Source organism: Triturus cristatus, chromosome 10 (assembly GCF_964204655.1).
Source record: "Triturus cristatus chromosome 10, aTriCri1.1, whole genome shotgun sequence".
NCBI lineage: Eukaryota > Metazoa > Chordata > Amphibia > Caudata > Salamandridae > Triturus > Triturus cristatus.
Window position 1 is genome coordinate 1218325437 of NC_140593.1, and position 17001 is coordinate 1218342437.

At 48.0% G+C, this 17001-nt stretch overlaps 1 protein-coding gene across 1 annotated transcript in view; it reads left to right on the forward strand.

Annotated features, from left to right (window-relative positions):
* The window catches only part of LOC146797105 (blue-sensitive opsin-like), a 200146-nt gene that overhangs the window by 104738 nt on the left and 78407 nt on the right, over positions 1-17001 (forward strand). Inside the window, exon 4 of the mRNA XM_085629746.1 lies at positions 10238-10477. Within this exon, the coding sequence (XP_085485872.1) occupies positions 10238-10477 (240 nt within the window). The remainder of the gene's footprint in view (positions 1-10237; positions 10478-17001) is intronic.

A 17001-nucleotide genomic window follows, 5' to 3' on the forward strand; every position in this document is an offset into this window, starting at 1 on the left:
CACAACGAAAGGCGTCCCAGTCGTACAAGAGGGCGTCGTCTCTTCGCACGATAGGGACAGCCCATTGTGCGGCGTCCCCGGTTAAATAGGAGATGAGGAAAGCAACCCTGGCTTGGTTGGTAAGAAACAGCTTCGGTTTGCAGTGGAAATGCAACTGCACCTGGGTCAAGAAAACTTGCACTTTTTGTATGTCCCCGTGATCAGGGGGTGCCAAGGGTATATGAGCAGGCATCTCCACTACTACCTGGGGTGTCTGTGGAGGGGGGATGTTCCCTGCATCAAAGGGATTGCGCTGGATGTGATCCAGGCAGGCATGTAATGTGGCTGATTCTGCTCTAGATGCAGCTACTTCCAGTTGTACTTGGGCCAGAGCGGCCAGTACGTCGTCTAACGTGGCCATGCCTCTGCACCGGCGTGATCAGGGGGAGATATATTCGTGGGCCAATGATTCTGTCACGGGCTTCGTGGATCTTCTCTCCGGGATGACGCCGATGCTATGTAAGGGTCCACCTCCCATCCGTCCCCAGTCCGGAATAAGTATAATACCCACGGACTCAGAAGACAGGTGGGCGAGTGAAGGAAGGATGGGAACTGCAGGGAGAGAGACCTGAAAGAGAACAAGTAGAAGACTTAGACACAGGGCTGACTGGCACCTTCGTCCCCACGCTCCCCCCCCTTGCCTAACTCTTCACCGTACCTGATGCTCCTTCCTCCCCTGTGTGGATCTCTCTGGACAAGTCGGGATGTAGCCTCTGCCCAGTTACCCTCACTGGGCGAAAGGTCAACGGGACTGAATGGTGAAGGAGTAGAGGGCTCTCTACTCAGCCTTCCTATTGCTTCTGGGGAGAGAGCAGCAAGAGCCCACAGAATGCCGGAGGAGCCGGTAATGCAAATGGCCGGCGCTTCCACTCGACGCCCGGAAATCCTGGGGCGGAGGAGCGTCTCGGCGGTGGAGGTGCTCACCTCTGCACTATCCTGTTGCTTCACTGGAACGTGAGGAGTGAGCGGGCAGGGTCTTGCGGAGCCAGGGACAAGAGATGCACGCGCTACAACTCAATGCCCGGAAATCCTGGGGCGGAGGAGCGCTGAATACGCAGGCTTTACCCTTCGTTAGATTTCGAGGGTAAGTAGCGGTATGGTTGGTTACGTCGTGCCGTGCCCTCCCAGGGGGGGCGGTTCGGAACAAAGGTTACGAAGGGCGGCTCGGGTGGCTAACGAGGTTCGCCTCCATTCACTCACCTCAACCGCTCACGGCGGGGAGGCTGGAGCGTTCACGTCGCTGAAACGTCTGAAGTCTTCCACCGGGATCTGGCGGATCGGGAACTGACGAGCTAAAGCGGAGGCAATCTTCAGGACGCTCGTGGCGGGGCCGATGATCTGCAACTGCGGGTCAGGAATCATTAGCAACGCCCCCAGGTTTGGCGTGTTCTTTATCCGTTTCCGGGGCTCTTGCGATGGCACGTGACGTGGTGCTTGCGGCGCCTCCTGGGAAATGGAGTCCTGTTCTATGCCGTATCGCAGCGATACGCTCGGAATCATGACACTGAGGCATTTTATGACAGCCGCTCTGCAGGTCCTGATTTGAGCTTCTCTTAAGATTGGCCTTAAGAGTGACGTCCTTAAATGATATAATGCCGGGCAGATGCATAATAGATGTAATAGAGACTCTGCTCCATTACCACAGAGGCGGCAGTCCAGGGTTGGCCAAGTCTGTAGCCATTTTGGGGTCAGATCTTTGTTCGAGAAGGACCCCAATCTCTATAAAGTCAATTTCCGCTTGTAGTGGTCTCTGAAGCATTCTTGCAAGTAGGGTTGTGGTTTCAGTTGCTTGTAAGTTGGCATCACCGAGCATGCATGACTTTTACCGGCCAGTAAGGCTTTCTCAGTTTGTAGCGAAAAGTTTTTAGTTGATTTATTGGTAATTTTTTTTAAAGCAGGGCATGACATAGGTGTATGCCAGGCTTCCTCCAGGTTTAGCGATAGAAGTGTTTGTTTTAAGATTTGACATATAGAGTTGTTCTGCCTTGATTGTTTTTCATCCTCCTCCCAGCAGTGGTGAGCTAGCGGGTTGTCTTCGGCTGCCCTCATTCGCCAGTAATATTTAACCAGGACTCCTTGTCTAGCCTGTATCTGGTTGGTTAGTCCATATTCCAGACATATCTGCGCCTGAGAGATATGACGATGGATTAAAAACAGTTTTTAAAAAATCTGGACTGGGCTAGATTTAGCGTTGAGGAGTCCTTGGTGTTCAGCATTTCTGAGCCGTATGTTATGAATGGCAAGAAGTTTGCTGCCACTACCTTTAAGAGGTGGTTTGTTGAACTACCACTTAGGCTTTTCTGTAAGGTTTTGAAAGCAAATAATAATTGTTTAATTTTAGTTTGACCGTGGTCTAGATGTTGTTTGTAGCTTACATGACGATTTAAGAGGACCCCCAGGTATTTATATATATCCACCTGCAATAAGATGCTGGAATTTGTCCTCCAAATGAATTTGGGGTGTTTTTTGTGAATGCTGGAAAAACATAAGACATTAGATTTTTTTTCAATTAATTATCAGTTGCTTGTTCGAGATGTATAGTGCTAGTTGTGAAATCAGCTGCTGCAAGCCGAGTGGAGTTTGAGAGAGTAGCACAATATCGTCCGCATATTGCAGGCTCGCTATTGATGTCTTTCCCAGTTTAGGAGGGTCACCCTGGATGAGACTAAGGTTGCTCTCTAAATCGGCAGTGTAGATGTTAAATAGGCAGGGCGCCAGAACGCATCCTTGCTTTAGCCCGTTTGTTGTCAGAAATGTCTTAGTTAGACTCCGGCCATCCCCTTTTTTTTTATCTGAACCCAGGTTTGTGAGTATAGGTTGATGATTGCTACTAATAATTTGGAGGGGGGTTCCCCACGCTTTCATTTTGGCTCCTAGCTTGGCTCTTGGCACTTTGTCAAAAGCTGCTTTGAGGTCTACAAAGCATGTGAAGAGGGTGTTTGAGTTGACAATTGCTTTCTTTGCTAGAAGGGTGAGTGACAATATATTTGATAAAGTGCCCATGCTGGCCCGGAATCCAGTCTGCGTTTTCAGAATCAGGTTTTTACAGCTTACCCATGTCTCCAGGTCTGCCAATAGATTTGATGCAACTCACCACCAAAATCAAATTCTGCCAACCCTACCGCTTCTCTCCACGTTGTCCTCCCAAACCTCACCCAAAAACCTAGCACACTGGTCCAACTTTAACATCTATGACTTACACTCTATCTCGAGAATTCTTGCCTCCTTAAACCTGAACAATCACTTCAATGATCCTCTCCTATCCAACTGCCTAGCTGCCACCTCTCAGGCTATCATCCCTTCCTGGACCTCAATAATCAATGCCTCCCTCCTCCAGGGCTCAATTCCTGATTTGCTCAAGGCGGGCCAAGTTTTCCCCATCCTAAAAAAACCCACGCTTGACCCTGCTTCCGCTGAGAACTATAGACCCATATGTAACATCCCACTCCTAGCCAAAGTTCTGGAAACATGTGTGCAACAGCAGCTGAGCCTACACATCAACAAATTTCACCTGTTAGATGACTTCCAATCCGGGTTCAGATCGGGACACAGCACGGAAACCACCCTCCTCCACATTGTAGATGACGCTCTCCAAGCCCTCGACCAAGGCAAAACCTGTCTCCTGATCCTCCTAGACCTTTCCTCTGCCTTCAACATGGTTAACCATCAATTTCTCCTTGATCGCCTCAAATCCAGGATGGGGTTGGATGGCACAGTCCTTGAATGGTTTAGATGCTTCCTCCAAACCGCTCACAGAGAATCCTCATCAAAGGTAATCTATCAGCCCTCTCTCCGGTTACGGTTGGAGTTCCCCAAGGATCAACCCTCTCCCCTACCCTCTTCAACCTCTACCTTGAACTTCTCACCGAGGTTCGACGTGTTGCGAATATCTCCTACCTTATGTAGGCCGACGATACACAAATCTACATAAAAATCTCTTCCCCTGAGGACATTTTCTCCCTGAATGAGGGCTTGAAGCTGACTGTTCACTGGCTCATCGCCAACCAGCTTAAACTCAACGCAAATTAACTGAATTTCTTCTGATCTCTCCACCCAAACCCAATCCAGACATCCAGGAATGGATCAAGACCATCTCAGCTCTAAACTGCCCTCCTACCATTGTTGACTCAGCGAAATCCCTTGGAATAACCCTGGATGGCAGCCTGAACATGCGTGACCATATAAACTCGATGGCCAAAACGGCTAGATTCCACCTGAGTTATCTAAGAAACCTAAAATCCATCCTTGATGTGTCCGACCGTAAAACAGCAGTACAGGCACTGGTCATCTCCAGATTAGAATATGGATGCTCTACTCTTGCAGGGCTACCCAAGATATCTCTGGCCCCACTGAAAGCCTGCCTCAACACCGCCGCCAGACTACTAACCGGCTCAAAAAAATTCGACCACATTTCTCCCCACCTCAAAGCACTGAACTGGCTTCCCCTAGAGGCCAGGATCCAATTTAAACTGGCCTGCATTACTCACAAAGCTCTTTATAACAACTCCCCTTCATTTCTCGCACAAAAACTTGTGATATCAGGAGGACCAAGAAACTCGCGATCTGCCAAAGACCTACTGCTGCAACCTTCACACTTCACACTTCTGGAAGATAAAAACCTACTATCGGGCCTTCACTGGGGCTGCGCCGAGGATCTGGAACTCTCTCCCACCCGCCATCAGAAGACTTCCGTCCTTGGCACACTTTAAGATGGAGACCAAAACCTTCTTAATGTGTAAATACCTCGCCTAATGAACACGTTACATTATTACCTTTCCATGGATGATACCTATCCCTGCGCTCCTGGGCATCCCCCCAAGAGTGAGACTATATGCCTTCCTGTTCATTGTATCTATCTGTTTTGATTTCTTCCCACATGTAGCAGGAACTTTAGACTACGTGTTCTTCGTTGCATCATGTATCCCCTATTTTACCCAATTGTTCCCTCCCTTCCCATCGCTTTGTACACCACCCTTATTACTGTAAAGCACTCTGATACTCTCACGGGTCTGGTTCGCGCTCTATAAAACTATAAAATAAAATAAATAAAATAGATTTTTGCCTCTACGTCTATAAGGGCAATCAGTCTGAAATTATTAGGGTCTGAACGTGTCCCTGACTTATAAATAGGTTGAAGAATACTGCCCCTCCAAGAATCGGGAATAATACCAGTCTCTAAGCTGTTGGAGAACAGGGGGGTTCAATAGCAGGACCAGAACACAGAATTGTGCCTAAACAAAGCATTCGGTAGGCCATTGGGGCCAGGAGCCCCATCTGATCTCAAGTGTTTAATTTTGTTCAAGATCTGCATTTGTGTTATCTGAACTGGTTCTTCTCTTTGCACTTGCTTGGTGAAATCGCTGCTTTCTTTTTGAGTTTCTCTGATTTCTGTTTGAAATTTGACTTTGGATGAATTCTTTAAGTCAGTGGCTGATGCTTCCACTGATAACTGTCTGAGAAAGGGATATGCTCCCTTTTTCGTGCTCTGACTCCTGGCTTCTGATTTTATATCCAGACTGGAGCACCTTTTGATCTCGTTTGTAATGTCACCAATGCTAACCGTAGTCTGTACAGTTATGGTGTTATATGTTTCATCTATATGAGTGCTCCAGGTTTGTTCTGTTATGTGCGAGTTGAACTGATGATGTCTGCCATTTAGCAGGAGATACATTTTTGCCCAAAACTGTTTTGAGCTTCTCTGCTTGCTTACGTGGAGCATATTAATCTCAAGTTTTTCCTTGTGTGTTCGCTTGGCCACCTCAATTTCATGTTTTAGTTCCTTTTTTGTTTTTTCTATTATTATGAGAGTATGTTGTGACAGTTGGGGGCCCTTGGTTCGAGATGACCTTAGTTGTTTATTTAGCAGCGTTTGTATTGCCCGTATTCTTGGCATGTACCACAGCCCCCCTCCGGTTCTTGGAGTTTTATAATCTCTGTGGTTGGTTTGGACTTTTTTATTGATGTTAATTATGACTAAAGCTCCCAGTTTTCCATTTTTACAGATTTTTACAGATGAATACAGACAGAGAAAAAAATCTTTTCTGTCTGTATTTATTTTTAAAAACGGAAAAATACAGAAAATTATGCTTCTTGTGGGTGACTCTCCATGCTGTCTTTCGTGCTTTCCAGAACAACAGCTGAGCAGATAGGCAGCATGGGAAGTTAAAAAACAGGTTCAGATTTCCCTAAATACAGGCCTATGTTAACACATATGTGTATTACAATGCTGATATTTACCTGTGGGTGTAGTGTTTCGCTATATTTGGCTGCTTAATTTGCTAAAATGCAACAGATAGCAAAGTATAAGTGCATGTTTTGCAGTTAAATAAATGTGGAAATATACCATTTTACGACTCCATTTATTCTCAAAACACAAAATAAATATGGATAAATGCCTATAAAATGGCCAGAAAATAAATATGGATAAATGCCTATAAAATGGCCAGAAAAAAAATATGGATAAATGCCTATAAAATGGCCAGAAAATAAATATGGATAAAAAAAGACGGAAATGTTAAAAAAATAAATACCATAAAGCCGGGAGCCCTAATTATGAAAGACTCCCTCTGTAATATCTTGATCTGCGTCTGGAGGTGTTAACAATGAGCAGCATGTCTCCATTATATTGTCGATGTTTTTTTCATCCCAGGTTAGCCGTTTTAGGTTGTATAGTTGTGTTATTAGTGTGAGAGAGTTGGCCTGCTCTGACCCATTTGGGGTGATGGTTAATGTGAAAGTTTGAAGGTAATGATCGCTTTCGACTCGATCCTGTATTTGGAAATCCGTTATATAAGGGAATAGATTAGGGTCTGCTAGCGTGAAATCGATTGTTGAACCTGTTTTCCTTGTGACCCTCGTAAATGCTGTTGGACGGTCCAAGGGGCCTCTGCCATTTAACGTATGTAAGGAAAGGTCATCCAATTTTGCTGCGCATTTCTTGCCCATAGTGTCTTGTCTGCTTCGATTGCCCTGTCTTGGCTGTATGAAACTCATTAGGCTTCTCTCCTGTCCTTGGATTAAAGTCATGTTAAAGTCCTCTGTTATTAATATGTTAGCACATGGGTAAGTGCTTTTCAGCGTTTTGATCACCGCTATTAGTTGCTTGGTCCTTTGGCCCTTCTGCTTTCCTGCTGGATGAATGCAGAGATTCAATATTGGTAGGCCCATTGAGGGTGAAAGGTCTACTTTGGTACATTGCATCCATGTGGAGTCGAGGTCAATGCTTGCTTCTCTCCAAAGGAGTTCAGTAGATATAAAGGTCGATAAGCCCCCTTTTGCCCTTCCATACTGTGCCTCCTTATGTGCTGGGTACATTTTTTCCTTGTAGCCCACTAATGGAAAGTTTTTTGTCTGCCAGGTTTCTTGAAAAAGAAGTATGTCATATTGTTGGATGAATTCCACAAAATCATCTTCTTCTAACTTTGCGCTTAGGCCATTAACATTCCAGGAACAAATCCTGGTACCCCTCACTTTCCCTGAGAATAGGCTTGGTCTCATTCATAATGTTGTTTGGGGGTGCGCCTCGAGATTTGCTACTTCTCGTTGTGCAATAGTAATTGTGATCTGTCTGAGTAAATGACCCTCTTCTACTTTAGTGCTAGTCTGGTCCGGGCCTTTTGCGCCTATTAAAAGGCTCTGTTTCTGTGTTTGTTGTTGTAACGGACTAGGGTACGGCGGGGGCTCCACCTTTTTAAGTTCTATGCCCCAATTAGAGAACTCTTCCCTGTGCTGCAGGATCAATTCTGTGAGGCTGTGATTGGTCCATGTTAAGATTGTAGAGTCTGGACCTGTTTGGTAAGGATTCGGTTTAAACTCTATACTTTCCAAGGTGCTGGATTTTATATGGCTCATGGATGGTAGTTCTTCTAATAATTTTAGTATTGATCTCCTATTCTGGATGTCGTGTGGCCCCCTCGAGCTATATTGTGGGACTAGCTCTACTTTTTTGATTGTGGTTAACCGTATTGGATATGTGCGGTGTTTGTTTGCCCCGTTACTAGATTTGACAATTGCAGCCCGGATTAGGTCTTGGTCATGGGGGTGGAATTAAGTTGGTTGTGGGAGCTATGTCTTGCGATGCCACTGGGATTCAAGATTAGTGCGTCCTCGGTTACGCCCGTCAACTGCTCCCGTTTCCTTCCTCCTTTGGGCGTGCTGCTCTCCGCTATCTCCACTAGTCTGCTAGTTACGGTCTCTTCTGTTGTGACAGCTCCACCCATTGATATAAGTGGTTTTTTTGTGTGTCCAGGCTGGGAGGTTTGATTCCTTATTTCCCTGCCTGAGGATAGAATATACTTAAGGCTCTCTGTTTTCCGTTTTTACGGATTTTTACAGATAAATACAGACAGAAAACCATTTATTTTCCTGTCTGTATTTATTTTTAAATGTGAATAAAAACGGAAATTGGGTTGTTTTTGAGTGATTCTAGAATACTGTCAATCATGACTGCCAGGCCAATAGCTTTGCGGATTGAATATCCAAGGGGATTAAAAAATAAAGGATTTTAGTAAAGAGCCTTAAACAGCAGTAGATTTGCACAACCTTGATACTAAAATGTATGTATTTTCTTACAAGTGCATATTTTACCACCTGAGTGCGTATATATCATTGAAACCTGTCAGGCGTTCAGGCACGAGTGCACATTAACTAGTTATACTAGTTAAATAAGCACAGAAATATACACATTTCAGCTTAATTTTTTCACAAAACCTAAAATAAATATGGATAAATACAGGTAAAATTTGCAAAAAATAAATATGGATAAATACAGACGGAAATGGTACAAATATAAATACCATAAAACCGGGAGCCCTAAATATACTATACATGTTCCTTGCTTGTTGGTTTGTGCTAATATGTTGTTTTGGGCTTTCTGAAGTTATTTCCTCCTTTGGGATGGGCTTGCGGGGTATCTTTATCCCAGTCGTGGGCCTATTATTATTTTCAGAGTTCTCTCTCTCCGTCGAATCCTTGTCTTTTATGTCAGGCTTGAATTCTAGGTTGTTTAATTTGCTCTTTCTTGCTTTCCTCAGGTGTTTTCTTTCCCTCTTCATGAGGGAAGTGGGCAAGATGGATTGTTTGGGGCTTACATGATCAGACGATTTTGAACCTTGCTTAAGTAACGACATCTCTTGTGCTCCAGAGTGGGATTGTTTGGTCGGATCGTCTGGCCTCCTTAAATCGTTTGTGATGGGAGCACTTGAGAGCTCTGGGTTTGGCGGTCTCTCTTCATCACTCAGGACTCCCATCAATCCTACCACTTCCGTGCAGGCCATCTTGTTCGTCTGTTGCCTGCTTGAGGGCTTTAATGGGCTCTTTTGGGGATTCCTTAACAGCACTTAATATCTGCGACATCAAAGTTGGTACCATTGCCAATTTGTCGATTATCTGGGGCCAATGGCACGTATGATATGTTGTGTCCCTATCTAGTTGTGCCTTCTTAATCATTGAGTTCAGATCTTGCAAATTTGCTTTTATCCCTTGTAGCTTGGTAAACCTGGTGTAAATCAAGGGGGCGCAAGTCTCTGCCTTGCATTACACTGTGCTGGGAAGGCGTTACATGGGTGGAGCTCGGGTGTCCATGTATTCGGAAGCAACACTGGTTGATATGGGAATGCGTCAGAGTTGTACACCTTCCCAATAGAGGCACAGCGAATACCTTCGTTGTTTCTTCTTTCTAAGCAAAGGAAAATTCGTCTAAGGATTGTTTTTGTGCAGAAAGGTGTCCCTTCCTGGTCAAAAACAATCCGGCCTGTAACGCAGGCACCCTTGCACCATGGCTCAAGGGTGCCTGCGTTGGCGCAAGGCTGCAGTGAGTGCTCCAGCACAAGGAGAGGGCAGGAATGCGCCATATCTTAATATATATGGATATATATGGCACATTCCTGAACCTCTCCCTTTCATGCAGCACAGCAAGTTGTCTTGTTGCGTTGCATTGTGTGAAAAAATTATAAATCTGGGCCTGAATTTCCAATCTCAGTTTTAAAATCCCTTCACAATGACAGAGCGTTTTAACATTTTCAATTTTAAAATTAGCTTTTTTATGTATTTACACTTTATTAAGACTCCCACAGGTTAAGAAATTGCTGTTCTAGGCAGTACAAATCACTGGGGCAGTCAGTGCAGAGTTACAAGCTATGCCCAGCTCACCCCAGGGGTACCATGTTCATTTTCATGTGCTCTCTTCTGGTGCCCACAGGTCGCCAAGCAGCAGGAGCAGTCTGCCACCACCCAGAAGGCTGAGCGGGAGGTGACCAAGATGGTGTTTATCATGGTGCTCGGCTTCCTGATCTGCTGGAGCCCCTACGCCATTTTTGCCCTGTGGGCCATCTCTCATCGCGGGGAGATCTTCGAACCCTGGGTTGCTTCCATCCCATCCATTTTCTCAAAGTCGTCCACCGTCTACAACCCTGTCATATACGTCTTCATGAACCGGCAGGTGAGTGTGGGAACATGGGGGGCACAGAATACTAGGACATCATAGAAGGCTCCTTGAGGTGGGGTGAGGGCGCCAGGGGATCCGAAACCGAGCGTAAACCTCAGGTGCTGGGTCACCACGGACACCACGGTGTGAACCCAAGGGGCACATAGTATTGGGGGGGGGGGGGGTCAGAGAGGAGTGGGTCAACCCAGGGAGCACCTAGTAACCAGGGGCCAGAGAAGAGTGAGTGAACCCAGGAGTAACAGAGTACCCGGGGGTCAGACAAGAGTGGATCAACACAGGGGACACAGGGTACGGGGGTCAGAGAAGAGTGGGTCAACCCAGGGGGCAAAGAGTACCAGGAGGTCAGAGAAGAGTGGGTCAACCCAGGGGGCACAGAGTACCCGGGGATCAGAGAAGTGTGGGTCAACCCAGGGGCACAGGGCACTGGGGGGGTCAGAGAAGATTGGGTCAACACAGGGGGCACAGAGTACAGGGGGGTCAGAGAGGAGTGGGTCAACCCAGGGAGCACCTAGTAACCAGGGGCCAGAGAAGAATGGGTGAACCCAGGAGTAACAGAGTGCTTGGACATCATAGAAGGCTCCTTGAGGTGGGGTGAGGGCGCCAGGGAATCCGAAACCGAGCGTAAACCTCAGGTGCTGGGTCACCACGGACACCACGGTGTGAACCCAAGGGGCACGTAATATTGGGGGGGGGGGTCAGAGAAGAGTGAGTCAACCCAGGGGGCACAGAGTATGGAGGGGTCAGAGATGAGTGGGTCAACCCAGGGGGCATAGAGTACCCGGGAGGTCAGAGAAGAGTGGGTCAACACAGGGGGCAGAGAATACCCGGGGGTCAGAGAACAGTGGGTCAACCCAGAGGGCACAGGGTACCCTGAAGTCAGAGAAGAGTGAGTTAACCCAGGGGGCACACAGTATCTTGAGGTCAGAGAAGGGTGAGTTAACCCAGGGGGAACAGAGTACAGGGGGGGTCAGAGAAGAGTGGGCCAACTCAGAGGACACAGATTACCCGGGGGTCAGACAAGAGTGGGTCAACCCAGGAGGCACAGATTACAGGGTGGTCAGAGGAGAGCGGGTCAGCCCAGGGGGCAAAGAGTAACGGGAGGTCAGAGAAGAGTGATTCAACCCAGGGAAAACAGAGTACCCAGGGGTCAGAGAAGTGTGGGTCAACCCAGGGGACACCAAGTGTCAGAGAAGAGTGGGTCAACACAGAGGGCACAGAGTACCGGGAAGTCATAGAAGAGTGTGTCAACCCAGGGGGCACAGAGTACCAGGGGGGTCAGTAAAGAGTGGGTCAACACAGGGGACATAGAGTACCCGAGGGCCAGAGAAGAGTGGGTCAACTGAGGGGGCACAGAGTACCGGGTGGGTCAGAGAAGAGTGGGTCAACCCAGGGGGCATAGAGTACCCAGGGATAAGAGAAGAGTGGGCCAACCCAGGGGGCACAGAGCACTAGGGGGTCAGAGAAGAGTGGGTCAACACAGGAGGCACAGGATACCCGAGGGTCAGAGAAGAGTGAGTCAACACAGAGCGCACAGAGTACAGGGGGGTCTGAGAGGAGTGGGTCAACCCAGGGTGCCTAAAGTAGCCGGGGATCAGAGAAGAGTGGGCCAACCCAGGGGGCAGAGAGCACTAGGGGGTCAGAGAAGATGGGTCAACCCAGGGGGCACAGGGCAATAGGGGTCAGAGAAGAGTGGGTCAACCCAGGGGGCACAGAGCACTAGAGGGTCAGTGAAGATTGGGTCAACACAGGAGGCACAGAGTACGGTGGGTCAGAGAAGAGTGGGTCAACTCTAGAGGGCAGAGAGTACCCTGGGGTCAGAGAAGTGTAGGTCAACCCAGGGGGAACAGATTACCGGGGGTCAGAGAGCAGTAGGTCAACCCAGAGGGCACGGGGTACCCTGAAGTCAGAGAGGAGTGGGTTAACCCAGGGGGCACAGAGTATCTTGGGGTCAGAGAAGGGTGAGTCAACCCAGGGCGAGCAGAGTACAGGGGGGGTCAGTGAAGAGTGGGCCAACTCAGAGGACACAGATTACCCGGGGGTCAGAGAAGAGTGGGTCAACCCAGAGGGCACAGATTACAGGGTGGACAGAGGAGAGCAGGTCAGCCCAGGGGGCAAAGAGTAACGGGAGGTCAGAGAAGAGTGGGTCAACCCAGGGGACACAGAGTACAGGGTGGACAGAGGAGAGCGGGTCAACTCAGGGGGCAAAGAGTACTGGGAGGTCAGAGAAGAGTGGGTCAACCCAGGGGACACAGAGTACCAAGGGTCAGAGACGAGTGGGTCAACACAGAGGGCACAGGGCACTAGGGGGTGAGAGAAGAGTGGGTCAACCCAGCGGGCATAGAGTACCGGGAAGTCATACAAGAGTGTGTCAACCCTGGGGGCACAGAGTACTGGGGGTCTGTGAATAGTGGGTCAACACAGGGGGCACAAAGCAGTAGGGGGTCAGAGAAGAGTGGGTCAACCGAGGGTGCACAGAGTACCGGTGGGTCAGAGAAGAGTGGGTCAACACAAGAGGCACAGAGTACGGGGGGGTCAGAAAGGAGTGGGTCAACCCAGGGGGCATAGAGTACCCAGGGGTCAGAGAAGAGTGGGTCATACCAGGGGGCACAGAGCACTAGGGGGTCAGAGAAGAGTGGATCAACACAGGGGGCACAGAGTACGTCGGGTCAGAGAAGAGTGGTTCAACCCAGGGATCCCAGATCACAGAGTACCTGGGGCTCAGCGAAGTGTGGGTCAACCCAGAAGGCACAGAGTACGGGGGGTTAGAGAATAGTGGGTCAACCCAGAGGGCACAGAGTACCTGGGAGTCAGAGAAGAGTGGGTTAAACCAGGGGGGCACAGAGTAGGGGGGGTCAGAGAAGAGTGGGTCAACCCAGGGGGCACAGAGTACAGGGTGGTCAGAGGAGAGTGGTTCAACCCAGGGGGAAAAGAATACCAGGAGGTCAGAGAAGAGTGCGTCAACCCAGGAGGCACAGAGTACCTGGGAGTCAGAGAAGTGTGGGTCAACCCAGGGGGCACAGGTCACTGGGGGGGGTCATAGAAGAGTGGGTCAACCCAGGGGGGCACAGAGCACAGGGAGGGGGACAGAGAAGAGTGGATCAACACAGGGGGCACAGAGTACTGGGGGGTCAGAGTACAGTGGATCACCACAGTGGGCACAGAGTATGGGGGGCAGAGAAGAGTGGGTCAACCCAGGGGGCATAGAGTACTGGGGGTCAGAGAAGAGTGGGTCAGCGAACAGTGGGTCAACCCAGGGGGCAGAGTACCAGGGGATCAGATAGGAGTGGGTCAACCCAGGGCACAGAGTACTGGGAGGTCAGAGACGTATGGGTCAACACAGGAGGCACAGAGTACCTGGGGTCAGAGAAGAGTGGGTGAAGCCAGATGGCACAGAGTACCTGAGGGTCAGAAAAGAGTGGGTCACCCAGAGGGCACAGAGTACTGGGAGGGCAGAGAAGTGTGGGTCAACCCAGAGGGCATAGAGTACCTGGAGGTCAGAGCAGTGTGGGTCACACAGGGGGCACAGAGTACCCCAGGGTCAGAAAAGAGTGGGTCATCCCAGGGGGCACAGAATACTGGGAGGAGTTCAGAGAAGAGAGAATCAACCCAGGAGGCACAGCGAACCGGGAGGTCAGAGAAGAGCGTGTCAACCCAGGGGGACAGAGTATTAGAGGATACAGTAGTGTGTGTGAACCCAGGAGGCACAGAGTACAAAAGTGTTTGAGATGGGACTGCAGGGTGCTAGGAATTCAGGGAACAGGGCATGACCTGGTGGTGCAGGATGCTTGGAGATCAGAGAAGAGTGTGTGAGCTGGGGTTACAGGGTGCTTGGAGATCAGAGAATCACCAGAAATTGCCCAAAAATGCTGTTTGGTCTAATTAAACTTCAATCCAATAACACTCCCATTCAATTGCCATTCATCTCCAGTCCACAACCAAATTGCGAAGAATTTGCCTCCTTCTTCCTTGGAAAGTCTAACAAGAACGAATCTGATCTAAGGTCTGCCCTGATCGATCTATCATTCCTACCAGACTCCCCCTTGCCCCCGCTGCCCCTTTTTGCAGCATGTCACGCCCCTAAAAAGAATGCTCTTTGGAGTAATTTTCAACCTTCAACGATACATCCATTCTCAACATTCTTTCTACCCTGATACCCTTAAATCACTTCAACGATCCCCTTCCCTCCAATTTCTTTAAAGAGATGATAAGGTCCCTAGTTCCACTCTGGACCGAGATTGTTAATGTCTCCTTACTTCAAGGTGAGATCCCTGACTGCTTAAAGTCCGGTCAGGTTTTGCCAATTCTCCAAAACCTATGGCTGATCCAGAGGACCTTAACAACTTCTGACCAATCACAAACATCCCAACTCTGGTAAAGCTCCTTGAGATATGTGTTCATGTACAACTGTGTAACCACATTGAGGAATTCCAGCTCCTTGATCAATTCCAATCGGGCTTCCGTCAGGGTCACAGCACCAAAACAGCCATCACTCATATAGTCGACGACGCTCTTACAATGCTTGATAGGAACAAATCCTGCCTATTCATCCTACTCGACCTCTCATCAGCTTTTGACACTGTCAAACATGACAATCTCCTGAGCCTTCTGGAACGTAGCATGGGGCTCTCTGGCTCACTACTAAAATGGTTTGCCTCGTTTCTCCATAACAGAACACACAGATTTAAAATCAATCAAACCCTCTCCAATTGCCAGTCCTAGCCCTCTGGGGGTGCCCCGGGGGTCATTTCTCACCCACACTTTTCAACCTATTCATTGAACCTCTTACTGAAATCCTCAAAGCATCTGACATCCAGTATCACATGTATGGGGATGAAAACCAGTTGTACATGAAAACCTCTTCTCCTGATGATATCAAGACATTCAGCGGAACCTGGCCCAAAACCCAAAACTGGTTAACCTCCAACAATCTCAAACGGGAAACATCCTTTACAACGCAGTCATTACATCGCACTACCTTTACAACACAGTCATTACAACACAACATCCTTTACATCGCATGCCATTACAACTCAGCCATTACATCGCAAGTCATTACAACGCATGTCCCTACAATGCATACCATTACAACGCATACCATTACAAGGCATAGTTTTTACCCCTACACTATCCAACACTTACCCTACCGTTGTATTCACTGGAGTGGGAATAGTAATGTTTACCCCTACAGTATCCAGCACTTACCCTACTGTTGCACTCACTGGAGTGGGAGTAGTAATTTTTACCCCTACACTATCCAACCCTTACCCTACTGTTGCACTCACTGGAGTGGGAATAGTAATTTTTACCCCTACACTATCCAACACTTACCCTACTGTTGCACTCACTGGAGTGGGAATAGTAATTTTTACCCCTACACTATCCAACACTTACCCTACTGTTGCACTCACTGGAGTGGGAATAGTAATTTTTACCCCTACACTATCCAACACTTACCTTATATGCAATGTACTGGTGTGCATTGTAATGGTATGCGTTGTAATGCTATAATGCGATGTAATGGAATGGGTTGTAAAGGTAGTTTCTAAAAATACGTTGTGATGGCATGCAATATAAAATCATGCGTTGTGATGGATGTTGCTATGTAAAAACTGTGTTGTAAAGGCATGCGTTTTTAATGTATGCGTTGTAACGTCATACATTCATCTCAAACTGAACGCCCTCAAAACAGAATTCCTCCTTATCTCCCCGCCCAAGCAAGTCCCCATCTTGGAGTAATATATGAAAAATGTATCCGCTCTCAACTGCACACCACATATCATAGACTCTACAAGATCTCTGGGATTAGTGCCGGATAAGAACTTGAACATGCAGGATCACATCAGCGCACCCACCAAAGGAGCGAACTTCCAATTGAGCATCCTAAGGATATTAAAACCCTTCCTTTCCCCGATGACTTCAAGCCTGCTGTGGAAGCACTAATCATCTCAAGGCTGGAATATGGTAGCGCTACCCTCTGCGCACTAACGAGGTGCAGACTGGCCCCTCTTAGGGCTTCATGGAATGCTGCTGCCAGGCTCATCCCAGGCTCCAAGAAAAGCAACCACAGGTCTCCGGATTTGTAATCTCTAAATTGGTCACCTTTCGAGGCAAGGATACAACTAAAACTTGCCTGCACGACCCATAAAGCCCTTCATTTCAACACTCCTCAGTATCTCGCAAAAAAGCTAGAGCTTTCAGGCGGTGCCCGGTCCTCCAGGAGCTCCAGTACCTTCTTGCTTAAACCCAAAAAATAAAACAAAATTAAAACTTACAAACGTTCCTTCTCCGGTATTGCCAGGGAATCTGGAACTCCCTACTTACGGAAACTAGACTGATTCCATCAACAGTGTCCTTCAAAAAGGAAGAGAAAGCTTTACTGATGAGTACTTTTCTGAATTAGAAGTTTAGCCTCGGCCTATTGCCCTATCAGCCTAACTCTGGCGGATCCTCCTAGCCCAACGGTCTACTCCACTTTATATATTATCACAACGACTCTTCCTGCTGTATTCGACATACAT